Source organism: Anolis sagrei, chromosome 1, assembly GCF_037176765.1.
Source record: "Anolis sagrei isolate rAnoSag1 chromosome 1, rAnoSag1.mat, whole genome shotgun sequence".
Lineage (NCBI taxonomy): Eukaryota > Metazoa > Chordata > Lepidosauria > Squamata > Dactyloidae > Anolis > Anolis sagrei.
Genome location: NC_090021.1, coordinates 158,170,575 through 158,198,205, shown reverse-complemented (window position 1 = coordinate 158,198,205; position 27,631 = coordinate 158,170,575). Strand labels below are relative to the sequence as shown.

At 41.0% G+C, this 27,631-nt stretch overlaps 1 protein-coding gene across 1 annotated transcript in view; it reads left to right on the top strand.

Moving 5' to 3' along the window:
• The window catches only part of MACROD2 (mono-ADP ribosylhydrolase 2), a 1,709,805-nt gene that overhangs the window by 1,473,672 nt on the left and 208,502 nt on the right, over positions 1–27,631 (top strand). Inside the window, exons 10-11 of the mRNA XM_060784142.2 lie at positions 5,650–5,691; positions 23,186–23,269. Of these exons, the coding sequence (XP_060640125.2) occupies positions 5,650–5,691; positions 23,186–23,269 (126 nt within the window). The remainder of the gene's footprint in view (positions 1–5,649; positions 5,692–23,185; positions 23,270–27,631) is intronic.

The window sequence follows — 27,631 nt, the reverse complement described above, 5'->3', positions numbered from 1 at the left end:
GCTAATCCGATGCGATGAAATCTCTGATCAAGGACTGGCAATCACAGACAACGAAATTGGATTATGATTTTAATTTAAGAGATGCATTGGTCTGTATTGGTGGCCCAATACTGTGTATTGTATATGTATGTGTTTTATATTTTTAATTGGAATATTGTTGTTTTTAAATGTTGTAAACCGCAATGAGTCGCCGTTTTAGGCTGAGATATTAGCGGTATACAAGTGTACTAAATAAATAAATAAATAACCCTATGCCCTGTTCGGCCTTATGACTGACCAGTAGGACCTCTGTCTTGTCTGGATTCAGTTTCAATTTGTTAGCTCTCATCCAGTCCGACACAGCAGCTAAACACCGATTCAAGGTCTGGACAGCCTTCTTGGTGACCGGTGAGAACCTTGATATATGAGAAAAAACACAAACAGAAAAAGACACAAAGTTTGAACAGAATGAAGATAGAATTTTCACTTATATAACAACGGCGGCAAGACTCACATTTGCTAAAAAATGGAAAGAAGAAGGAAGACCCACGGTAGATCAGTGGCTAGAGAAGCTAAGAGATATCAAAGATATGGATAAACTGACGTTTTATCTGAAGAAAGGGACAGGAAACCCACCATCCAAAACGAACTGGGAAATGGTGGAAGATTATGAGATGAATAGAGAGGAAAACTGATCTGCTCTAGAGTAGTAAAAGAAATCAAGGAAAGGGAAAAAAATAATATAAAATAAATGAAACGAAAATAAAGGATCAATAAGAGTGGAATCCAGCCCCCCAAGCAAAAAGGGGGCAAGGGGAGGTCCACAAGCAACAAGAAATTGTATCTGATAAGACATAACATGGAAGTCACATGGTTTTAATTGTGTGTAACCCTTATGGAATGTATGTTTGTATGGTCGATCAGGTTGAAAGTATGATACTTCCCAACATGTTTATATATATGTCAACCCTTTTTTTAAAAAAATTGAAAACTCAATAAAGACGAATTTAAAATATATATATATATGAGAGTTGTAGTTACTGGGATGTATAGTTCACCTATAATCAAAGAGCATTCTGAACTCCACCAATGATGGAATTGAACCAAATATGGCACACAGAACTCCCACGACAAACAGAAAATATATATCAGTGATTGGTTGGGGGGGGGGGCACCAAAATACTGTTTGCTTACCGTTGAAAATTACTTAGGGCCGCCTCTGTATGTGGAATGCTATCATTTCCTCTTTCTACATTTTGAAGTGTTTACACACAAACACATTTGAGTCCTCATTCAATATATACATGTGAAAGGAGGGCAAGTGGACTTGCAGGCGATGATGAGAATAACAGAAGAGACGTCTCAGAATTGATGGGAATTAAATGAGCAGAAACAAGAGAACTGTGACTGAAGGCACAAGAGAGAGATGAAAAGGAAACTCGAGAAAGACAAAACAAGTGGGAAAAGAAGATGAAAGATACGAGACAGCAGTGCAAAGAGCAGCTGCTCTTATTCTTTAAGGGTGGAGGAGATATGAAAACATGGGCAGTCTCTGCTTAGTATTGATTCTAGCTCATTTGTTAAGTCCCCTTCAGTTGAAACAATTTATTTGTTTAAGCAGAAGCTGCCTTCCTAAAGTATATCTTCGGGTGCTTCTTGGATGTGCACTTGCATAACCCAGCTGGAAGCTACCAAACCAGGATGGGCAAGAGAGACAGACTGCTGAGGCTTCCTAAATGCTTTTGAAATGCTGGGATTTATGTAATGGTTGAACACAGAAGTGCCCTTGCAAAGGTCAAGCAAATGCCCAGGCAGCAAGCTTCCTACAAACCTTGCTGCCCCTTCTCTATTCCCTATCACAATAGGACATTATTAATGTTGACATCACAGGCAGATCTTGTCTCTCCGAATCATAGGAATTGTTTGAAACCAGAATGATTTAGTTTACAGCCAATTTGCCCAGCTAAAGTAGAGTAATGGAGAACACCCTAAGGACCCATTCGGGATATCACACAATTTGCCTTGCTTCTTCTGTAGCAAATTTTAATCATGTTCACAAACATGGCACTAATATAAAATGTCAAATACAGTGGCACAATGGAAAAGTTACAGTAAGCTGTCACACGTTTGAACTCTGGGTTCATTCGCTCTCTCCATTCTTCTCCCTGTGGCTTTCAGTGCTAACTCATAATTTATTTATTTATTTATTATGTATTTACTTTGCTTATATACCGCTGTATCTCAAGCCCGAAGGCGACTCACAGAGGTTCACAAACAGTAAAAACAGTAAAAACAGCAGTAGTTCCATACAACATATAACAATTGACTTAACACATTATCCACTAATAACCAATAAGCAATTACAATGCACAATTATTACAAAAAAACGTACCCAATCGTCCCATCATCCAAGCATAGTCCACGTTCGTCGTCCATTGTTCCATTCCTAAGTTTAGTTACCAAATTGCACTAGATTACTCAAACGCCTGCATAAACATCCAGGTCTTCAACTTTCTTCGGAATGCCATGAGAGATGGTGCCAGCCTAATGTCTGTAGGAAGGGCGTTCCACAGCCAAGGAGCCACCACCGAGAAGGCCCTATCTCTCGTCCCCGCCAACCGTGCTTGGGAGGCCAGTGGGATCAAGAGCAGGGCCTCCCCGGAAGATCTCAAAGTCCTAATTTGCTCTTACATCAAAACTGGCCAGAATATGACTATGCTATGAAGTGGTAACAAACAAGAAATGTACACTATGATCAAAATCCCCTGGTTTTCAGGAGGTTAGCCAGATTTTGTTCATTGTCATGGTTTCCTCCTTTCTGTTGAAATTGTCCACATGCTGGTGGATTTCAATGGCTTCTTTGTATAGTCTGACATGGTGGTTGTGAGAGTGGTCCAGCATTTCTGTGTTCTCAAATAATATGCTGTGTCCAGGTTGGTTCATCAGGTGCTCTGCTATGGCTGACTTCTCAGGCTGACGTAGTCTGCAGTGCCTTTCATGTTCCTTGATTTGTGTTTGGGCAATGCTGCGTTTGGTGGTCCCTATGTAGACTTGTCCACAGTTGCATTTCAGAGAGTGTGCTCCTCAAGCAATTCAAGAGTGAAAAGTTCTCAGATACAAGGCTTTACATTTCTTTTTATTAGTAACTGCACTTATTACTATATAATTGTTAGCCCCAGAAAGTTCTAGTGGTTCAGCATTTCTGTGTTCTCAAATAATATGCTGTATCCAGGTTGGTTCATCAGGTGTTCTGCTATGGCAAAAAAAAAATCCTCTAAAATTTCAACAGCAAAACAAGCGAGAGGAAACAATCTGGGACATCTAATCACCTCTCAACAAAAAATTGCCCCAGGCACTGCCAGGCCATCAAATACTAATCAAGTTGATCAGTTGAAACATTCACATCCAGCTCTAGCAGACAAGTGTCATTTGTCCCACCCTGGTCATTCCACAGATATATAAACCCTTTTTCCTAGTTCCAACAGACCTCACTACCTCTGAGGATGCTTGCCATAGATGCAGGGGAAATGTCTGGAGAGAATGCCACTAGAACATGGCCATATAGCCCGAAAAAACCTATAACAACCCAGTGATTCTAGCCATGAAACCCTTCGACAATACATATTATTATTATTATTATTATTATTATTATTATGATGATATTAACATTAAAACCTGAAAACAAACTTATTGATGGAAAACAGAGCCGCTTCATTTTCAGGGCCTGGGGAATGTACTTTTTGAATCATAGCTCTGGGATACCACTGGCAGTAGTCATGTTGGGTGAAGAATTCTAGAGCTGTAGTCTAAAATAGCAGTTTCCCAATGTTTTGCTTGTTTAAATATAATAATAAAGTTTGATGTATTGTTGAAGGATTTATGCAAGTTGTAGTTACTGGGATGTATAGTTCACCTACAATCAAATAGCATTCTGAACCCCACCAATGATGGAATTGAACCAATTACGGCATACAGAACTCCCACGACGAACAAAATATATATATATCAGTGATTGGTTGGCGGGGGGGGGGGGGGGGGAAATACTGTTTGCTTACTGTTGAAAATTACCTAGGGCCACCTCTGACTACATGTTTTCATATTTAAGACAGATGAAACAAATGCAGTTTGAAAACAGGATTGTCACTCCTTACTACAGAAACTCACTTTGTTAATTAACAGATGTATTATTGTAATAGGTATGGTGTGTACAATTAAAATTAAAAGGGGAAGATAAACTAGATGGGTATTGAGAAGGCAAATACTTTCCTTACTAGTCTAATGTGGTAATTAATATTCAAAAGACATTGCACTCTTCATAATCTCAGTGTGCACGAGAAAGGTAGCAACGTTCTTCCAAAGTATCAGATGTTACTGTCATCGCATGCCTTCAATGGGCAGGAGATATTGCCCATGGCCTTGTTACACTATGGCTGAATAGACAGAATTGTTCTATTCTTTCACAATCCGATGTTTAGCCACAGTTATTATCGTCAAGCTTTTCGTAAGCCAAGGCATTTCTCTGAAATATTGAGCCATCTCAGAAAAAGAACGTGTAGTACGAATCTGATAAGCCATGGCACATCTAATATATTAGATGTCCAAAATGATTTTAAACTTTTGAGCCATTTGTAGTATGCTGTTTCATCCAGAGTGGTTCAGAGTGTTTATTTCCTTGCTGAGATTTCCTTTCTAAAAAAAGAAGAAGAAGAAGAGAAAGATCGTATCTCTTGAAGCTATACAGAAAGACAATGGAGGGAGACTTTAGAGAAGCAATTCACTAGTGTGAATGGTAGAGGAAGCACCATGGAATCATGGAGTTGGAAGAGACTCCAAATACCATCCAGTTCACCCCCTGCCATGGATGAAAATACAATCAGATTACCCTCAAACAATGGCCATCCAGCCTCTGCTTAAAAACCTCAATGGAAGGAGATTCCACCATTCTCCAAGGCAGTATATTCCACTGTTGAACAACTCTTACCATCAGGAAATAATAATAATAATAATAATAATAATAATAATAATAATAATAATTTTATTTTTGTACCCCGCCTTCATCTCCCAGGAGGGACTCGGGGAGACTTACATGGGGACGAGCCCAATCAACATAGTTAAAATATAACTCATTAAATACATAAACAACAGCATAGAACAGAATAAAAAAACATTATAGCAAAATATAAGAGCAAGCATCAAATCAACAACCAAAGAATCTGCAATAATGATCAGTTTCTGGACACAGGTTCTTCCTAATGTCCACATTTCTACCTGCAGCATAAGTAGAAATAATTAATGATATTATTTTAAAACATAATAAGTAGACCTTGAATTAACTTGTATCCATGGGGATTGGTAGATGTCTAATACTATAATACTATTACCTAATACTATAATCCATACAATACCATACCATAAACTCTATATTGACTTGATATTAACATTGAAATACAGCAATTAAAAGCAAATAAAGATAAATAAAGACATACTGTAATGCATTCCACAGTTGCCAACTCTGGTCTGTAAGTTCATCAAGTTTCATGTATAAAATTGCACCTCAAAAAAACATACTATGTTTTCCCCTTTGATGTATTGTTTATCTATAAATAAAAAAAATTAAATGTTCTGTGATCCATATTATTAATTTGTGTCCTCCTTGATTGGTTTTAACAGATGAGGATAACGAAGAAGAGGCTGAAGTGAATGAGAATGCAGGTTAGTCTCTATGTACATCTGTGCGTCTCTCTTTGTGTACATATAACAACACACATTTTTCTATTGAATCTTGTTTTACAGCTGAAATATGTCAAGTGTTGGTCAGGCTTATTCAGAACATGTGTTGATATGCAGATTGCTATATGTTTTCAGATTATGTGATCTGCTTTTATGTGATGTTTCTCTGGCATAGACAAAAATCAGAAAATAACTTTTCTTACTCTAGAATAGATGGTTATTTTGGAGGCATCACCCCCTTTCTTGGTCACTTCAAATTAAAGAAAAAATACATGAAAATGTGGCACAATTGTATTCACGCCAGTGTTTTTAAAGTCAATATTGTGTGTAGTAAAGATAGAAAGAATATTCACAAATGTTCTTGCAACATGACTGAGACACCTGGCGGGGAAAAGGTAATCTTCTTTGAGATCAGTTTTAAACAATTGTGGCAAAACTTGCTTTGTGCAAAATTATTTTTGCAAAATATGCTGTTTTCTGCACAAAACAGGATGTTTGTATGCAAAACCCAAACTTGTACGATCATTTTTTTGCAAATATATTTTCAAAATGCAGAAACTGTCACTTTAAAATGAATACATTTCTCCAACATGTTCCAAAATTCCAACTTTATGAATAAATCAAAGATTCCTCTCCCTTTTGTATACATGGAAATGTTGAAAAGAAATAGATAATGGACTATTCCTTCCCTATTTTTTATACATATATTGTATCTTATTTTTCTCTCTTCCTAGTTTCCTATCCAATATACGAGGGGTATTTTTTAAGTAAGGTCCGTTTGAACATAAGTACACAATGAAAGTTTATTTCAAAAAAGTAAATTTATTTTCAGAAGGTACATACTTCACTCTATTTTTCAACATAGTTGCCAAGTTAGTTCAAACACTTATCATACCTTTGAACCAATTTTAATATACCCTCTTCATAAAAACTTGCCGCCTGCTCCGATAACCAAATCGTCTGCAATCAAAGAAGGGCGACCGGAGCGGTCCTCATCATAGACGTTGTCACGGCCATCTTTGAATTGTCATACCCACTTACGCACTTTGCTTTCACTCATAACAGTATCACCGTACACTTCACAAATCTGTCAATGAATTTCTGCAGCAGGCAGGTTCCTTGCTGACAAAAACCGTATCACTGAGCGAACCTCACATGCGGCGGGTGAGTTGATGGTTTTAAACATTTTTCAAGCACAGAACAGAACCGTACAGGTTAGCTACAGAGCGGAAACTGAGCACAGATGTTCCCGAGGCATGCCGGTACATGACGCATGCGCTCGTTGCAGTATGCGCGCGAACTACTAGTGTCTACAACAAAACGGACCTTACTTAAAAAATACCCCTCTTATATTTTTCTCCCACTTTTCATGTAACTACATGCTCTTAATATAAATTTAGTAAAAAAAAAAAAAAAAGAGGAATTGTTGAAAAGACATATTGGAACAGCCTAATCAAAGCCCTTTCTAGAGATTAGACATGTTATCAGACAAAGAAATATGTAGAATTTTTTTCAGAGTGTGAATCTCTTTAAAATGGCATAGGATACTTCACTAAAATGTAGTACAAGTTGAGTATCCCTTATCCAGAGTTCCAAAATCTGAAATATTTGAAAATATTTGTCTGAGATAGTGCACCATTGCTTTCTAATGTTTCAGTGTATTTATTTATCGTGTCATCAGCAACCATACCATTGTATTACATTTCTAACAGAACAAAACAAACAAACAAACAGATAAAAAAGCACAAGTTTTGCAAACTTGGTAGTTGTTTATATGTCCTTTGACCAGTATCTGGCCACTTGGAGTGCCTCTGGTGTTGCCGCAAGAAGGTTCTCCATTGTGCATGTAGCAGTGGTTTGCTCTTCTCCGCACTCGCATGTCGCGGATTCAACTTTGTAGCCCCATTTCTTAAGATTGGCTCTGCATCTCATGGTGCCAGAGTGCAGTCTGTTCAGCGCCTTCCAAGTCGCCCAGTCTTCTGTGTGCCCAGGGGGGAGTCTCTCATCTGGATACCAGTAAGGAGTAAGGAGTCTCTCATCACAGATTGAGGTGCTGGGTTTGAGCCTGCCACTTTTGGACTCTCGCTTGCTGGGGTGTTCCAGCGAGTGTCTCTATAGATCTTAGAAAACTATTTCTTGATTTAAGTCGTTGACGTGCTGGCTGATACCTAAACAGGGGATGAGCTGGAGATGTCTCTGCCTTGGTCCTTTCACTATTGGCTGCTACTTCCTGGCGGATGTCAGGTGGTGCAATACCGGCTAAGTAGTGTAATTTTTCCAGTGGTGTAGGGAGCAGACACCCCGTGATAATGCGGCATGTCTCATTAAGAGCCACATCCACTGTTTTAGTGTGGTGAGATGTGTTCCACACTGGGCATGCATACTCAGCAGCAGAGTAGCACAGCGCAAGGGCAGATGTCTTTACTGTGTCTGGTTGTGATCCCCAGGTTGTGCCAGTCAGCTTTCGTATGATATTGTTTCTAGCGCCCACTTTTTGCTAAATGTTCAGGCAGTGCTTCTTGTAGGTCAGAGCACGGTCCAGAGTGACTCCCAGGTATTTGGGTGTGCTGCAATGCTCCAGTGGGATTCCTTCCCATGTAATCCTCAGAGCTCGGGATGCTTGTCTGTTCTTAAGGTGAAAGGTACATGTCTGTGTTTTAGATGGATTAGGGATCAGTTGGTTTTCCCTGTAATAGGCAGTAAGAGCACCTAGAGCTTCAGAGAGCTTCTGTTCAACCATCTCAAAGCTCCTTGCTTTCAGTGTACACAAACATTGTTCCATACACAAAAATATTAAAAATATGTTTCAGTGTGCACAAACATTGTTTCATACACAAAAATATTAAAAATATTGTTTATACAATTGCCTTTAGGTTATGCATATGAATTCCATGTTTAGATTTGGGTCACATTGCTACAATATCCCATTATGCACATGCAAATCCAAAATAAATAATACTTTTGGTCCTAAGCATTTCAGATAAGCAATACTCGACCTGTATTTCCCTTTTCACAAATTGCCACACTGACTTCAAGATGCTACTGTATGGGGATGTCAAAATCACTCCAGGATTATTAGAACACTGTACCATCAATGCTATGCCTTTAGTGCAGATTAGATCTTATTGTCAACCGTAAGTGGTGTCCCCTTTCAGTACTGTCTCACAGCCAACCCTGGAAAAGGCATGCCTCACATTCCCATGCTCTGCATTCTGCTGTTCTTTTTAGCAGGGTGCCCTTGGCCTGTAAGCCCCAGAGTGACTTTAACATGTCTGTTGCCTGTGGGCAACAAACATGAAGGAAATGTCATCACAACCAAATGAGAGCAAAGCAGCCTGTTCCAGAATGGAACACTCTCTCTCTCTCTCACTCTCTCTCTCACTCTCTCTCTCTCTCTATATATATATATAAGAACATCAATCTTGGTTAGACAGATTCTTTAAAAAAACTTTTTGTTAGTGTGAATCTGCTTCTTTCTGAACTGATATGAAGACCAGGTGCTGTATGTGACATTATCAAAATTATCTTGAATATTTTTTCCCTAAGCAAATCCTATGAAATTCATATGATCAACATAAGTCAACAGGAAACTGAAGGCACACACACAAAAACACACATTTATTTATTTACAGCATTAATATTCCACCCTTCTCACCCCGAAGGGAACTCAGGGCGGAACACAGAACACATACATGGCAAACATTTAATGCCGTTAAACACACAGGACAGACAATCAATAATTAAATGAGGGATCTTTCTGAGGTTCTCATTGCCTGTTTTCTAATATCTTTGTAGAGAAAGGTCAGAGTGCCTGTCTTATTCACCCGACCCCTTTTCTGACTATTGTGTGTTTTTGAAGCTTTTTCTTCCCTAGAGGTTCAAAAAAATGGCTTTAAAGAGTTTTAGCAACAAGGGCCACATATGGCATTGGCTGAGAGGCAGGGGCCCATGTATCTGCATTGATGCACACTCTTGTGCACTATCAATGTGCCAGCTGTTACTAGCCATAAACAGCAGCTTTCCCAACAGCTCAGGTGATTCCCAAGCAAGAAGCAGAGTCAGTGACTACTAATTTTGCAGACAACAAGTAACTTTTTGATTTTTTTACTGCAAGTTTTAAGTCATTTTATTGTATTTTAATAAGGACCTTTTATATTGCACCATCACCATCTAATCTCTGGCCCTCCTTTACCTGTGTTGGCACAAAATCTATATAAATAAAAATGTAATGTCTGTTTGTGGGATTAACATAACTCAAAAACCACTGGACGAATTGACATGAAATTTGGACATTCTACCCCTAACAGACCAATGAGGGACCATCACTCATAACCCCCCAAAAATGAGGGACCATCACTCATAACCCCCCCCCCCAAAAGAAAACAGCGGAAAGGACTTACAACTCAAAAAAGATAAATGATGAAAAGCTAAATGATGATACAGAAAAAGGGAGAAGAGGGAGGGAAGGAAGGGGAGAAGAAAGAAAGAAAGAAAGAAAGAAAGAAAGAAAGAAGCAAAGTGGGAAAGAAGGAAAAAGAAAGAAGAAGAAGAAAAAGGGGGAAGGAAGGAAGAGGTAGAGAAGGAAGGAAGGAGAGGAGGAAAGAAAAGGGGAAGGTAGGAAAGGGAGCGAAGGAAGAAGGGAAAGAAGGAGAGAAAGAGGGAGGGAAGGAAAGAGAGAAGGAAGGAAGGAAGCAAAAGTGAAGGAAGGAAAGAGGTAGAGAAGGAAGGAGGGAAGGAAAGAAGGAAAGAGGGAGCGAAGGAAGAAGGGAAAGAAGGAGAGAAAGAGGGAGGGAAGGAAAGAGAGAAGGAAGGAAGGAAGGAAGGAAGGAAGGAAGGAAGGAAGGAAGGAAGGAAAAAGCGAAGGAAGGAAGGAAAGAGGTAGAGAAGGAAGGAGGGAAGGAAAAAAGGAAAGAGGGAGCAAAAGAAGAAGGGAATGAAGGAGAGAAAGAGGGAGGGAAGAAAAGAAGAAAGTGAGAAGGAAGGATGGAAGCAAAAAGCAAAGGAAGGAAAGAGGTAGAGAAGGAAGGAGAGGAGGAAAGAAGAAAAGGGGGGAAGGAAAGAAGAAAAGAGGGAGCGAAGGAAGGAGGGAAAGAAGGAAAGAAAGAGGGAGGGCAGGTTGGCCACAGCAACGTGTGGTGGGTATAGCTAGTCTTTTCAAAAATACACTGCATGCCTTACTACTTACTGGTATCCATAAATTAATATCTACAGTGACTCAAAATTATGCTCAGATGTTTTGAAACATGATAAGTAGTATCAGTGTTCATTAACTCCAAAGTCTCCATATAACTATTTTTCTTTCTGTGCTCTTATAGCAGTTTCCCTTTGAAAAGTCAAGGGGAAAGTGTCATTTGAAGCATTGGATACACTGGCTCATAGGTGCCCAATGCCCAAATACATTTGTTTTTTAAATGGAATAATTTTACCAAATGTACCTGTTGCAATGTAGGTTACTAACATATTTCAGGTCAAAATTCTAATTTAAAAGAAAGGGATTCAATCATTCCAGTTTTCTAAGGAAAATAAGATACTCCTGTTCTGCTCTTCAGCCTTTGAAACTACACAAGTCCTAATTAGACTGTGCTACAAGTCCATGCAAAAATTAGCCCATTAGACTGGAATGTGCACCTCTACATCTGCTCTCCTTCTGTTAGACATGGACTGAGGTTCGCCACAGGCATGTCATCACTCACGGAGGCATCAGGCACTTTAAAATGAAGTTGGAGTGACTAGACAGAGTGCACCTGTTGGATGCACAGCATGTTTATTATTTTTTTTCATGTTTGAACATTGGAAGATGGATAAATGAGCACCTGGCACCTAAATGAAAAGGGAGATGGTGAAACATAGGAACATAACTTCTCCATGGTGGCAACACAAACTGGCTTGGTGTATCCAGAGGAGAGAATAGGAAAAGGCAAGTCAGTGCCGAGGCACAATAGAACTTATAGGATGACAATCTGCTCTCAGGTATTAGGGAACTGGAGTTGAAGGGGAAGGGGGCTGAGCTGAAGAGCCTCCCCTAAAATAGCTTTTGTGGTCTCTTCCAAAAGGAGCTATGTTGAGATTAACTTCACAATTCAGCAGCAGATCAGTTGCACAACTTCAGCGCTTTCCAGTAGCTTCTTCCTGTACAATATTTTCAGTCAACTGCTCCCACAGCCGGCAGTCACGGTGAAACCTTTTACAGACGCTTGAGCACATGCCTGGCCATTGTCATTTTTACCATTGTCTTTCCCCAAGTCTAGATGATATTACAAACTTACCACAGCATACAGTTATATCTTGTCTTGGCAGACTTCTTTTAATTGCATATAGCCTTCGACGAACAACATCACAGCACAAGGAGAAATATACACTGTACATGACTTCCTTATATACAATTCTATACAATTACACATAGCAATCTCTGATTGGTTCCCAACTCATTGACTCAACTCAGACCCAGGATTGCATCATTCACAATCACCTGGACTAGGCCAGAACACATTCCCCAAATGAAGTTCTATATACAGTTAATGCATGACTCAGCATTTCCAATAGAAGCCCATTAGCAGTGCATGACTCAGCTATATTACATTTCAATACATTGTAAAACCTGACAAGCAATTCTATCTCCAATGCTCTTTAATAATTACATGAAACCACTGCAAGAGATCATCTGTAGGCGTGGTGCAGGGTGTTATCAGTATGCTGATGACACCCAAATATATTTCTCCATGCCAGACAGAACAGGTGCTTGCCATCAAGAGTCCTAATCTGCGGATGGAGTTGTGTCAACCAGTTCTGGATGGGGTTACACTCCCCCTCATAGACTTTGTTCACAGTTTGGGAGTGCTCCTGGATCCATCTCTCCAAATGTCCGTCCAAGTAGATGTGATAGTCAAGAATACTTACTACCAGCTTTGGCTGATACACCAGCTGCATCCCTTCTTAGATTTGGAGGACTCGAAGATGGTAGTGCATGCACTGGAAACATAAAGTTGGACTTCTGCAACATGCTTTACACTGGACTACCTTTGGACGCTCTGCCGGGGGGGGGGGCACTTTGTGAAGGGATGGAGGAGGCCTCTGTGGAAGAAATAAGAGGGGGAGCCAGCTCTGCCAGGCACTCACTCTTACCTGATTTGTGAGGCCACTCACACATTGTGGACTTTGTCTCGGGTAGAGTGCTGTTTAGCCCCCATCACCCTATTAGCTACTCCAGACCTATTCCAGCTACTCCAGACCTATTCCAGTTAAGGCTTCAGCTGGGTCCTGCACAATCTGTTTTTGGTGATCCGGCTGCGAGATCACCAATTTCCCCCAAATTGTACTGAGTGGCAGTCTATTCAAGGGAGTGAACCCATCCATGGAAGAGAAGCTGGATCCAAGCCAGTAAGATGAGAAATATTCAGGCCTATGTATTGTCGAAGGTTTTCATGGCCGGAATCACGGGGTTATTGTAAGTTTCTCCGGGCTATATGGCCATGTTCTAGAGGCATTTTCTCCTGACGTTTCGCCTGCATCTATGGCAAGCATCCACAGAGGTAGTGAGGTGTTGGAAGTAGAAAAATGGGTTTATATATCTGTGGAGTGACCAGGGTGAGACAAAGGACTTTTGTCTGCTGGAGCTAGGTGTGAATGTTTCAACTGACCACCTTGATTAGCATTTAATGGCTTGGAAGTGCCTGGGGGGAATCTTTTGTTGAGAGTGATTTGATGTGCCTGATTGTTTACTCTCTGTTGTTTTGCTGTTGTCATTTTTGAGTTTTTTAATACAGGTAGCCAGTATTCATTTTCATGGTTTCTTCCTTTCTGTTGAAAGTGTCACATGCTTGTGTATTTCAATGGCTTCTCTGTGTAGTCTGACATGGTGGTTGTGAGAGTGGTCCAGCATTTCTGTGTTCTCAAATAATATGCTGTGTCCACGTTGGTTCATCAGGTGCTCTGCTATGGCTGACTTCTCTGGTTGAAGTAGTCTGCAGTGCCTTTCATGTTCCTTGATTCGTGTTTGGGCAATGCTGCGTTTGGTGGTCCCTATGTAGACGTTTAGACTATGTAGGCTGGACCACTCTCACAACCACCATGTCAGACTAGTCACTTCCCCCCAGTCACTTCCAAGCCATTAAATGCTAATCAAGGTGGTCAGTTGAAACATTCACACCTAGTTCCAGACAAAAGTCCTTTGTCTCACCCTGGTCTTTCCACAGATATATAAACCCATTTTCCTACTTCCAACAGACCTCACTACCTCTGAGGATGCTTGCCATAGATGCAGGCGAAACGTCAGGAGAAAATGCCTCTAGAACATGGTCATATAGCCCAGAAAACCTACAACAACCCATTTATGCCTATCTTGTACAGGAAATGGCGAAGTTCTCCAAGGTCCTCTGATACTGTTTGTGGAAATGACCATTTGACACACCATTAATTGTGACATTTCCAAAGTCAGTGTAATTGTTCTATGTCCCCCACCACTAGAATATTATGTTACTCAGCTCAATTAGTTTTTAAAGCTTAATTATTTTTAAGCCAGTAAGCATTTGCATAAGTATCATGTGCATCCATATATTCAGTACAGGGGAGGTATTGTTTTCAAGAAAAGCATATTTCTATTAAGTGTTTGAAGGGAGTAGTTGAGTAATAGATATTTGAGGTTGTGACTGCAATTAGCTATTTCCTGTCATTAATGTACTTCCAGTTCATTACATTTGCGGATCACGGTGCTGGCAGATGGAACCCATAGGAACATCTTTGTGAATTATCACTGTTGGTTGTCTGAAGTCCACTCTCATTCTTCTCTAATAGGGAAAACCCACAAAGACAGTCCCTGTAGCACACATTTCTAGTCCATTTTCCTAGCAGATAACTGAAATAGATGACTCTATTCCAATTTACAGTCACCTGTTATAGTGCGAACAAACTACAGGTTCTTACTTAGGGTTTGAATTTAGCTTAATGTAAAGGCACTTTCAAAGTGAGTGGAGAAAGTCGCGTTTCCTCCAGGCCCTTGAAACAGCTGCAAAAGGCCACTAATGAACGAATGGCTGAATGTGTGGCATACTGAGCTAAATGCATTCTCTGTTTTACATTTCTTTTTGCCACCCAGGACGTCTCATATATCTTATTACCTTGGTAAACTCGGATTATGTGGGGAAGAATAAGGGCTCCTCTCTTCTCCAGCAGGATGTTTACATCCATATAATTAACATTAGGGATGTCTCCGCCTGGTGAGCCATTAAAATTTAGGGAAAATGAAGGCAAAATAAGTCTTTTGTGATTGTTTTATTATTTTAAATCCAAAAAGGTATAGAAAAGCTCCTAAGAAATGCATATACGTTGAAATAGTATATTCTAAACCTTGATTGAATCCTAGTTTTAGTTGCTGTCAATTACAAATCTTGCATTAATTTAAATGGATCAGCATACTATGGAATAATATTTACTTCCCACCCCACAAGCCAGGTCCTTTGTTTTTTCACCTCTGCCAGTATTTTGTCAAGTTCATTCCACAGCGAACTGTAATGTCCTATTTTCTGCAGCATGTTGCCAGACTGAGCTAAGATCGCTTCAATTGATCGTGTGTGATAGTAATTTATTTATTTATTTATTTTATTTACAGCTTTTATATTCCACCCTTCTCACCCCGTAGAGGACTCAGGGAAGATTACAGTGTACACATATATGGCAACCATTCAATGCCAATTTTTGACATACAAACATATACAGACATACACAGAGGCTATTTAACTGGCCGCCAGGGGAGCTGTCGCTTTCATCGTCCATCTGCGATGCAGATGAAGCATTTCCACATTCCCCGCATGCTTCCCCGCTGGAATGCTTTGCTGGAGTCTTCTTTATGGCCTCATAAATCAGTTAATTTAGCCTCCCCACACTTTAAAGTGGTACCTAATACTTGACAGATGCAACTGTCTTTTGTGTTGCAAAGGTCGACAACAGGCTACACACAACTGGTTGGAAACCCACTCCAACCCGGGCTGGCTTCGAACTCATGACCTTTTGGTCAGAGTGATCTTAATGCAGCTGACACTCAGCCAGCTGCACCACAATCCCAGATTAAGGAAAGTACAGTACACAGAAAAGACCTTAAGAGCCAGTGATAAAAATGAGAGCAAAATAATAAATTTAATGACAATAATAAATAGCGTAAAATAATAAATGTAATAATAATAGAGTAAAATAATGTAAATGTAACAATATCAATAATAATAGAGTAAGTAATAAATTTAATAAAAATAATAATAGAGTAAAAGGTAAAGGTAGTCCCCTGACATTAAGTCCAGTCATGTCTGACTCTGGGGTGTGGTGCTCATCTCCATTTCTAAGCCGAAGAGCCAGCGTTGTCCGTAGGCAACTCCAAGGTCATGTAGCCGGCATGACTGCATGGAGCGCCGTTATCTTCCCGCCGGAGCGGTACCTATTGATCTACTCATATTTGCATGTTTTTGAACTGCTAGGTTGGCAGAAGCTAGGGCTGATAGCGGAAGCTAACGCCGCTCCCCGGAATCGAACCTGCGACCTTTCGATCAACAAGCTCAGCAGCTCAGTGCTTTAACCCACTGCGCCACCGGGGGGTCCAATAATAGAGTAATAACATAAATATAATTTATACTCTGTTATTATTATTATTTTGTTATATTTATGTTATTAATAATAGAGTAATAACATAAATATAATAAAATAATACTAATAACAGAGTAAAATAATAAATAACCTTGGCTCAAGTATAAGCTGAGAGGAGCTTTTTCAGCCTAAAAAAAAGCTGAAAAACTAGGCTTATACTCGAGTATATACAGTACTTTTGGCCATATCTATATCTTACGATTGAATGGATAAATAATAAATTCCAAACTATCACAGTCAGTATATTATTGTAATGAAGTCATAATTGTGTAAATGTAAATGAACAAGTTCAAACTAGTAAACTATGTGAACTAAAAATGTGCCGTCACACCCAGACCCTATAACATTAAAACTAAGATGTGCTTCTCTCTTTATCTGGGTGAACCACTGGGGGTCTTTCTTTGAAGCAATAACTCAATACTTTCAGCAACTGATGCCAGTCAAGATATGAACATCAACAAAATGTTTATTTCCAAAGTCCTTGGCAGACTTGGCACAGCTTGATAAAGTTACAACACAAACAGTCAATTTGGGAAACCATAGAGATGTTCTTTCCTTCCCTTTTTCTTCAATTACTGAGGTAACCTTTCTCCAAATGGTAGAAAAAATCCTGAGATATTTCACTCTAACCCTGAGCTGCTATGGTTAGAAAGAACAGGTCTTCCCCTATCTAAGCACAAGGTCAGTTTTGGAGATGAAGTAATGCTCAATAGTGTTGGAAATGCGAAAGAGAAATAGGATCAAACCACCACATGTGGTGAGATTGTAAGACCATCAAAAAATACTGGATAACAATCCATAGGCATTGCCAAAATATTATCAAGATAAAAAACGAATTGAAACCCGAATATTACCTGCTGAATATAACGGAAATTGGGAAAAACGAAGAAAAGATTCTTTTTTATCTCACCGCTGTGGCGCGAATTACAATTGCCCAAAAATGGAAAGACAAAGACCCTCCAATAATAGAGAACTGGATCTCCAAGATTGGAGAATGTATGAACATGGATAGACTGTCACAGATAATTAAAAATCAGAAAAAGGAAAATCAAACCGAGTGGAACCAACTTAAAAAAATATTTGCAGGAAAAAATGAAGATTAATATCGATATATAAATAAGATAATCAAAATACTCGGATAGCGATGACATAAAAAGAAAACTTTTTTAAAAAAAAAATTCTCAAACTGATGTTTGCATCTCTGTGGAATAGACTGGAAGTTCCTCACCATGAACAACTTCCCTCACATTTTTTTTTTCAATCACTTCAACCCCTTCCGCCCCCCCCCCCCAACTACCTCCAAACTTCTTTTTTTTGTTCTTTTCCTCTTTGCTATTTCCCTACTTTCCTATTACCAGTATTATTCCCCCCCTTTACATGTCTGCAAGCATAAATTTATTTATTTATTTACCTTACTTATATACCGCTGTTCTCAGCCCGAAGGCGACTCACAGCGGTTCACAACAAATACGAACAGCAAAAATTCAGTGCTACAATATAAAAACAGTTAACAACCTAACACATTACACAATTAATAAACAGTTACTACAATAACCATTCACTGTCGTCTCATCATCAAAAACATGTTCCAGATTCGTCATCCATTGTTCCATTCCAGTGTTGATTAACCAATCATTGCACTAATTATTCGAATGCCTGCTCAAACAGCCAGGTCTTCACTTTTTTGCGGAATACCATTAGAGATGGTGCTAGTCTAATGTCCATAGGAAGGGCGTTCCACAGCCGAGGAGCCACCACCGAGAAGGCCCTATCTCTCGTCCCCGCCAGCCGTGCTTGAGAAACAGGCAGGATCGAGAGCAGGGTCTCCCCAGAAGATCTCAAAGTCCTGGTGGGTTCATAGGCAGAGATGCGGTCGGATAAGTAGCTTGGACCGGAACCTTTTAGGGCTTTAAAGGCCAACGCCAGCACTTTGAATTGAGCCCGGTAGCAGATCGGTAGTCAGTGGAGTTGGCGCAACAGGGGGGGTGTATGCTCCCTGCGCTCCGCTCCTGTTAAAATCATGGCTGCCGAGCGTTGGACTAGTTGGAGCTTCCGAGCTGTCTTCAAAGGCAACCCCACGTAGAGAGCATTGCAGTAGTCTAAACGGGATGTAACCAGAGCATGGACTACAGTGGCCAAGTCAGACTTCCCAAAGTACGGGCGCAGCTGGCGCACAAGCTTTAGCTGTGCAAATGCTCCCCTGGTCACCGCCGAAACCTGGGGTTCCAGGCTCAGCGATGAGTCCAGGGTCAAACCCAAGCTGCTAACCTGCGTCTTCAGGGGGAGTGCTACCCCATCCAAGACAGGCTGTAACCCTATGCCCTGTTCGGCCTTGCGACTGACCAGGAGTACCTCTATCTTGTCTGGATTCAATTTCAATTTGTTCGCCCTCATCCAGACCGTCACAGCGGCCAAGCACCGGTTCAGGACCGGTGTTATAAATGTTATAAAACTAAATATATATACTTAAAAAAAATAACAGTGTGGTAAAAAACACTGATCAGCAACTATAAAATAATAATCAAGATCCCCCATCATGCATCCTGAATACTATTTCATGACTGCTGTTGTGAGCTGGTATATATGAAACTGCCCTTTTGTTGACTGAGCTAACCATTTTAATATACTAAAAGCCACCTATAATGCCATTACATAAGTACTAAGGCTTGAATCTTGTTAATATGCTACAGTAGTGGCTGCTTTTTTCCCCAGGGCACCTAATGGTAGCCAGGGAAGGCTGATGAAACCTGGCGGCTCTGAGCAGCCTGTTTCTCCACTGCCTGATTTCACAGTCTATATACATACACCTTTTCCCCTCTTGTTGCTACTGCCTATGCCAGCATTACAACTCAGCACCAACAGCATACTGGCCTGAGTCTATGTTGCCTAATACAATTTGCACATTATATGAAAGAGTATTACATTTTGATTTTCAGCTAATAAAAATCACTCTTCATTTGTGTGTGATAGAATTGACAACAACAACAACAAAACTTTATTTATATACCGCTCTATCTCCTCAGGGGGACTCAGAGCGGTTTCCAAGTAGCATCATCAATACATACAAAGTAAACAACATACAAAGTTGCAAGCTTGGTAGTTGATTAAATGTCCTTTGACCAGTAGCTGGCCACTTGAAGTGCCTCTGATGTCGCTGAAAGAAGCTCCTCCATTGTGATGTGCATTGCATTGCATTGCAGGAGGTGGTTTGCTCTTCTCCACACTCGCATGTCGTGGATTCCACTTTGTAGCCCCATTTCTTAAGGTTGGCTTTGCAGCTCGTGGTGCCAGAGCGCAGTCTGTTCAGCGCCTTCCAGTTTTCTGTGTGCCCAAGGGGGAGTCTCTCATTTGGATCAGCCATTGATTGAGGTTCTGGGTTTGAGCCTGCCACTTTTGGAAAATAAAAATAAAAATAAAAGTTTGGGTGGACTTCCATCTGTTCTTTGAAGATCTTATATATTTGTTTAAGAAACAAAAAAGGTATTATGTTAAAAAAGAGATAATAAGAGCCGGGTAAAAGAGAACTGGCAGAAAACTATTTCTTGATTTAAGTAGTTGACGTGCTGGCTGATACCCAAACAGAGGATGAGCTGGAGATGTCGCTGCCTTGGTCCTTTCACTATTGGCTGCTATTTCCCGGTGCATGTCAGGTGGTGCAATACCGGCTAAGCAGTGTAATTTCTCCAGTGGTGTAGGGCGCAGACACCCCGTGATAATGCGGCATGTCTCATTAAGAGCCACATCCACTGTTTTAGCGTGGTGAGATGTGTTCCACACTGGGCATGCATACTCAGCAGAGTAGCATAGCACAAGGGCAGATGTCTTCACTTTGTCTGGTTGCGATCCCCAGGTTGTGCCAGTCAGCTTTCGTATGATATTGTTTCTAGTGCAAAGTTTTTGCTTGATATTCAGGCAGTGCTTCTTGTAGGTCAGAGCACGGTCCAGAGTGACTCCCACGTATTTGGGTGCGCTGCAATGCTCCAGTGGATTCCTTCCCACGTAATCCTCAGAGCTCGGGATGCTTGTCTGTTCTTAAGAACAGTACAGCTCCCATGATCTTGAAGTCGATAGGAACTTTAGGAGGGTCGTCCCCAGGAGGAGGGACCCTGAGACCCCACCAAAGAGGGATCGCTACTTTGGCGAGCTAGAGAAGCCTGATTTCAGCAATTTTATTAAAATAAAATAATTCAAAATAAATCTCACCAAAGTTGAAGAAGTGGCACCGAGGTGTTTTTATTAGCAATTCAGCTGAAAAGGATGCAATGTAGCAATCATTCGCCTACAGAGCATACCAGTACAGAGATCAGAGACATTTTTATAGGGTTTACAGGTTTAGAAGTTTCAAAATTCCTGCCCTCTGCCCAGCTCGCAGGTGATTGGCTGACGTGATAACAGCTGGGAGGAGGCTTGGTCGTCTGCCCTGCGTCAGGGCCAATCACAGAGCTTCCCCACTGCGCAGGAACCAAGGAGAGAGCTCCTACCGCCCCAGCGCTCTAGCGAATCAGGAGAAGGGAGGCGGGATGAGGATGAAACAATGGGCTGATGAATGGATTAATGGATTTCATGTCTTGGGGCCCAGAGCCCGAGAAATCCGGTCTGCGATGGATGCCCATCCTATTGTCATTAAATGGATCTGTGATAAGCGTTGATTACTTTATCCAGGTCTTCCTGTCACCATCAGATAGGACACAATGAAGAGACTGGGGTGAATGTTTGTTGTGGCAAGTTTTGAAAGGAGGAACAGTTTCGGGGGGAAAGACCTTTCAAGGGTCTTCCGCCTCCCAGGGTGATGTGATCAAAGGTGCCAAGTGAAACTTTTTCATTGAGCGGACCAGCTACAAGGCTCAACTTGAGGTTTCCAGTTCTATGTTTTCCATGCACGGGTTATCATGATAAGAGTTCTTTGTGATTGCTAATTGTCCTTTCAACACAGCTGGCAGCTTCCTTGATGAGTTTCCCCCCAAAGGGAGGGGAAGGGGCGATGGGTTGGGTGCCAGGGCAAAAATAAGGAAAACTACATGGGGAAATATAGGATTCCAAAGAAATTCATATCAAGCATCCCTTCCCACCCTCTGCCCGCCAGAGAAATTGATTAAAATAATAATTTCAAAAAAACGTGTCCATAGTTCATAATGGGAAAAGTTCATAAATGTGTGTGTCCTTGGAAGGGATTGAAAAAGGTCAAGGGAAGGCCACTAGCACAAAGGTGTGTGTGTGTGTGTGTGTGTATAGTTGATGTTGCAGGAACCATATGCTTATAATTCTATAATTCATAACAGGAAAGGTCCATATAGAAGTATGTTTTTGAAAGGGAAATAAAAGGGTTCATGGGGAATGATTAAAATCATGAAATTCATGATGAAAGGTCCAAAGGATTTCACTGAGCCAGTCAAGGGAGTCCTGCAGCATTGAGGTTGAGACTTGTCCTTGGCCCTTGGAAAACTGTAACTCTTTCCAAGGGCTGGAGCCCAGGGACCAATCTGCTCCGTGAAAGCCTCCTGGGGTCCTTGCAGTTGTTAGTGCAGTGGTTCTCAACCTTCCTAATGCCATGACCCCTTAATACAGTCCCTCATGTTGTGGTGACCCCCAACCATAATATTGTTTTCGTTGCTACTTCGAAACAGTCATTTTACTACTGTTATAAATCATAATGTAAATATCTGATATGCAGGATGCATTTCCATTCACTGGACCAAACTGGGCACAAATACCCAATACACCCAAATGTGAATGCTAGTGGGGTTGGGGGTGGATTGATTTTGTAATTTGGGAGTTGTAGTTGCTGGGATTTATAGTTCACCCACAATCAAAGAGCTTTCTGAACTCCACCAGCGATGGATTTGAACCAAACTTGGCTCCCATGACCAATGGAAAACACTGGAAGGGTTTGATAGGCACTGACCTTGTGTTTGGGAGTTGTAGTTCACCTACATCCAGAGAGCACTGTGGACTCATGCAATGGTGGATCTGGACCAAACTTGGCATGAATCCTCAATATGCCCAAAGGTGAACACTGGTGGAGTCTGGGGAAAGTAAATCTTGACATTTGGGAGTTTTAGTTGCTGGGATGTATAGTTCACCTACAATCAAAGAACATTCTGAACTCCACCACCGATAGAATTGGCTCAAACTTCCCACATGGAATCCCCATGACCATCAGAAAATACTGTGTTTTCTTATGGTCTTTGGCGACCCCTCTGACACCCCCTCAAGACCCCCTCAGGGGTCCTGACCCCCAGGTTGAGAAACACTGTGTTAGTGTCTTGGCAAATTGACCAAGCCTTCACCCCTATTGTGCAGTTTTGTGCCCTTGCCCTTTACAGAACTATAAGTTACTATCCCTTATTGGGGGGGGGGGGGGGGGCGCATGCTCAGGTTCAATCTCATTGCACTGGCCATGGCAGTTAAAATGGTGTCAAGCTGCCTTAATTCTACAGTGTAGATGTACCATAAGACAACCAAGCCTTGCTTCCCATACTGTGTTTTTTGAGATTCTTCCCATTCATGTGAAACCATTGTAGTCACACAGCAGAATACATTTCTCAGTGCTTAGCAAATGAGAACACCTTAGAAGTGGGAACTGGATTAAAAGAACATGAGCAAGTTGGCTTGTATGTAAGTCACTTTTGAAATAACGGCAGTCAGAGTTCAGGCTAGTAATGCCCCTTACATCTGGGATAGTGTATCTGAGGCAGAAATCAATCTTTGCAGTGCTTAAAGGTACGGATATTTCTCGCTGAAAGAAGCTCAAAGGTCTATTTATATTTCCAATATCTTGCACATTCATATTTAATAGAAAGCAATGGCACTTCAAAAATCACATCTATTCATTAATGCTTTGTTCTTACAGAGGGAGTGGAGCAGAAAGGCCAGTCTCCATCACCCGTGAAATGCAAAGCAAAGCAATCCCAGGACCTGGAAGACGATAATGAGGGTAGGTGGGATTCAGCCTCCTTGGAGTCATTTATCAGTTTTTCATTACCCCAAGATACGTTTCCCTTTAATTTTGAAATTATACAGTCTACAGTCCATTTATTTTTAAACGATTCCTCATGTCTATATTTACAATGCAATTTCTCCATCCCTCTCTAGTGTAGTTTGGCCCTAGGTTATGCAAGCGAAGCAAGTTTGCTTTTATCTTTCCCATGCATAATTTTGTCTCCAAATTGTATAATAGGGGTGTATTTTCTAGCAGGATTGAGATAACAATTGTTTGAATGGCCAGATGATGTTTTATGTTTAGTGGGGTTTTACAAAGCAAAATGTATGGCTTTTTAAGTTGTGTGACCTGAAAACCAGCGACATGTTAAATGATATTCAACATAATTCCAAAACAGAATTATTACTTCTTGCTTTGTGGCTACAGCTAGACTTTAATAAGGACTAATATATTGTGATGGAGCCCCCGGTGGCGCAGTGAGCACTGAGCTGCTGAGCTTGTTGATCGAAAGGTCGCAGGTTCGATTCCGGGGAGCGGCATGAGCTTCCGCTGTCAGCCCTAGCTTCTGCCAACCTAGCAGTTCGAAAACATGCGAATGTGAGTAGATCAATAGGTACCGCTCCAGCGTGAAGGTAACGGCGCTCCATGCAGTCATGCCGGCCACATGACCTTGGAGGTGTCTACGGACAACGCTGGCTCTTTGGCTTAGAAATGGAGATGAGCACCACACCCCAGAGTCAGACATGACTGGACTTAATGTCAGGGGACTACCTTTACCTAATATATTGTGTTCAGTGTTTCTCAACCTTCCTAATGCCTCAACCCCTTAATACAGTTCCTCATGTTGTGGTGGCCCCTGACCATAAAATTATTTTTGTTGTTAATTCACAACTGTAATTTTGCTACTGTTATGAATCGTAATGTGAATATCTGATATGCAGGATGTGCACAAATACCTAATACACCCAAATTTGAATAGTAGGGGTGATGTGGGGAATTGATTTTGTCATTTGGGAGATGTAGTTGCTGGGATTTATAGTTCACCTACAATCAGAGAGCATTCTGAAATCCACCAATGATGGATTTGAACTATGTTGTCGCGCCTGGGGGCTATTATTCTTAATACAGGAGGGATGGACGTGGCATCTTTCCCCCAGGGGATTGCTTCTTGCCCTCCTATAGGAAACTGGAACTCTCAAAAACCCAAAACACTGCAAATAACTCAAAATAAGTTTTATTGATCACAAAGAGTCATTTCTTTAAAGCAATAAGTTGGAAACTTCAGCGGGGTGAAGGAAAATATATGTTACAGTCTCAATTAGTCCTGAGTCTAAGGTGTTTGAAGCTGAGAAGCCTCTCCAAGTTTCCTCTTTCCTCAATGGCTGTCAATGCCGGAGCAAACCACAACCCCAGTTCAGATGGCCTATGTTTGAAGACTCAGGACCTTTCTTCGGTGCCAAAAGAACCGGTTTGAAGGCGCTTGAGACTTCCAACATAGTTCAGGTTGGTCTGAACATGAAGCACAAGTCTCAAGGGTAAAAAACCTCAGAACTGGTGCTAAGAGGTAACTTAAATCAGGGTCTTTTAGAGTCAAGTCTCTTACTCACGTCCATATGGTAGGAACTCTGATGGCAGAATGAAAAGAAAGGAAGCACTCCCCTCCTGCAGGAAGAGGTGGAGCCAAAAAGTACTGATTGACAGCTATAAGTAACCAATCCATACAACTATACATAAGCAAGGTAAAAGGGGCAGGATTAAGCATGATACAACAGTTTAAATCTTGCTACTAACAGTTCTATATATAGGTGGCGCCACTCACGCCATCACATGAACCAAACTTGGCACACAGAACTATCATGACCAACAGAAATTACTGGAAAGGTTTGGTGGGCATTGACCTTCAGTTTTGGAGTTGTAATTCGCCTACATCCACAGGGCACTGTGGACTCAAACAACGATGGAGATGGACCAAATTTGGCATGAATAGTCAATATTCCCAGATGTGAACATTAGTGGAGTTTGGAGAAAATAGACTTCACATTTGGGAGTTGTAGTTGCTGGGATTTATAGTTCACTTACAATCAAATAGAATTCTGAACCCCACCAATGATAGAATTGGGCCAAACTTCCCACACAGAACCCCAATGACCAACAGAAAATACTGTGTTTCCTGATGGTCTTTGACAACCCCTCTGACACACCCTTGCAACATCCCCCATAGTGATCCCAACCCCCAGGTTGAGAAACACTGTATTAGATCATAATTTATAAAGAGGTAGTGTGGTATAGAGGTTTGAATGTTGGATTAGGAATCTAGAAGAATATGGAAACTCACTAACTGGCCTTGGGTAAACCACACTTAGCCTCGGAAGAAGGCCATGGAAAGTTTCCCCTTGCCAAGAAATTCCCTTGATAGGGTTTTCACCTTAGTGAAAGGATTTGAAGGCACACTTAACACAAATACATAGAGAAACCATAATTTAGATGTGTGAACAGAAGGGAGCCTGCATGGACCCACAAGGTTGTACTTTTGAGGACCTTATCATATGGATGAGGTCCAACATTGTGATTCACTAATCTCCATGGCAAATTGGGGTGGCAGCGGAGCAATCCTGGCACCCCAGCTGGTAGCTGACTGATGCCTTCCCATCACACGTGGGAAAGTGTCGCCATTAGATTTAATCCCTTGGTAACCTCTTTGTTCCTAATGTATAGGAAAGTGTTGGTGCCACAGCGTCCTATCATGCTGCCACCCCAGTTCACCCATGGAGTCCCACTGGAAGTCAGCCTATATCATCTGATGGGCAACATGAGTTCTATGAATGAACTGGGGCAGAAGTATCCTAGGACTGGGTTGTTGTAGGTTTTTTCAGGCTATATAGCTATGTTCTAAAGGCATTTTCTCCTGACGTTTCACCTGCATCTATGGCAAGCATCCTCAGAGGTAGTGAGGTGAGGATGCTTGCCATAGATGCAGGCGAAACGTCAGGAGAAAATGCCTTTAGAACATGGTCATATAGCCCGAAAAAACCTACAACAACCAAGTGATTCCGGCCATGAAGGTCTTCTACAATATATCCTAGGACTCTTATTTTTTCACATATGATGAGGTTATAAGTGACATGGTGGAAGAATAAAGCTGAACGCATCCTGTACTTTGGTGGTCTTATCGGTTTATGAATCAGTTGGCAGTTGTACATTTTTATCACTTTTTACCACTGAGCAAATTGGGTCTTTGGACCGTAATAAAGTTTGATTGATTGACAATTAGTTTAGAAGAGTTCTGTCTTTCATCTAAACTAGGAATGATGGTTTAATACAAATTATATTCCATTGATAAGCATACCAGGTTCATTGATAAGCATACCAGGTGGTTTTGTGAACTTGTTCTTTAACTTACAGGGTTCAGTTGAAATACTCGGTTCTCAGATAATGACAAGCCATGAATCTTCTATAAGAGATACTGGCTGAAACTTCCTTAATGCTGAGATGGTATATGGGTCCATGTAAATGGGGTGACAAGCCTGCTCAGCACTTTAGCTGGAATGTACTGTCCAAAATGCTGAAATCTGTTTTGCAAATAAGGTAGCTCCTTTGATGTTTAGAGGAAAACCTAGAGTGCCATGGGGATACAACCCCCACTGTTTTGTTCATCTTTTGATCTCAATTTCTTTCTTAAATAGCAATGCTAAGCTGTAGAGACACTTGCAGAGCCTTCAGTTCACATAATTCTTGTACCCTTTTTAAAATTAAGGAAAAGGAATAGTTGTTGCTGCTGCTGTGGCTTCCTTGTGTTAGGTAGAAGGAAGGGGCAGGAGAGAGAGCCTCCAGTGAGCAGAGGGAGTCTCTTTTCTTTTTTTCTGTCTTTTGAAAAATATTTTGACGGAAGTAATCAAATGGTCAAGCATCCCCCCCCCCCCCGCAAAAGGATAACAACAATAAAAGTGAAGCAAAGAAAATGGGAGTGTTTTCCACCCTTCCAGTTAACTGTCCAGTTTTGCATTGGAGGAGGAAGGATCTCAAGAAATACCTTTGAAATACTCAAGCTTTTCATTGGACAACAGACATAGATAGCACTTTGGACATGGAATTGGATATGGAATTGGATATGGAATTGACTGGTGATACGGCTATTAATACTGTTTGTTTTTACTGTTTTAATGAATGTTTTATTTATTCTTTTCATTGTATTGTCACTACCTCTGAGGGTGCTTGCCATAGATGCAGGCGAAATGTCAGGAGAAAATGCCTCTAGAACATGGCCATATAGCCCAGAAAAACCTACAACAACCCATTCTTTTCATTGTTATTATATTGCTCTGTTATATGTAGTGGCATCAAATTGTTGCTAAATGT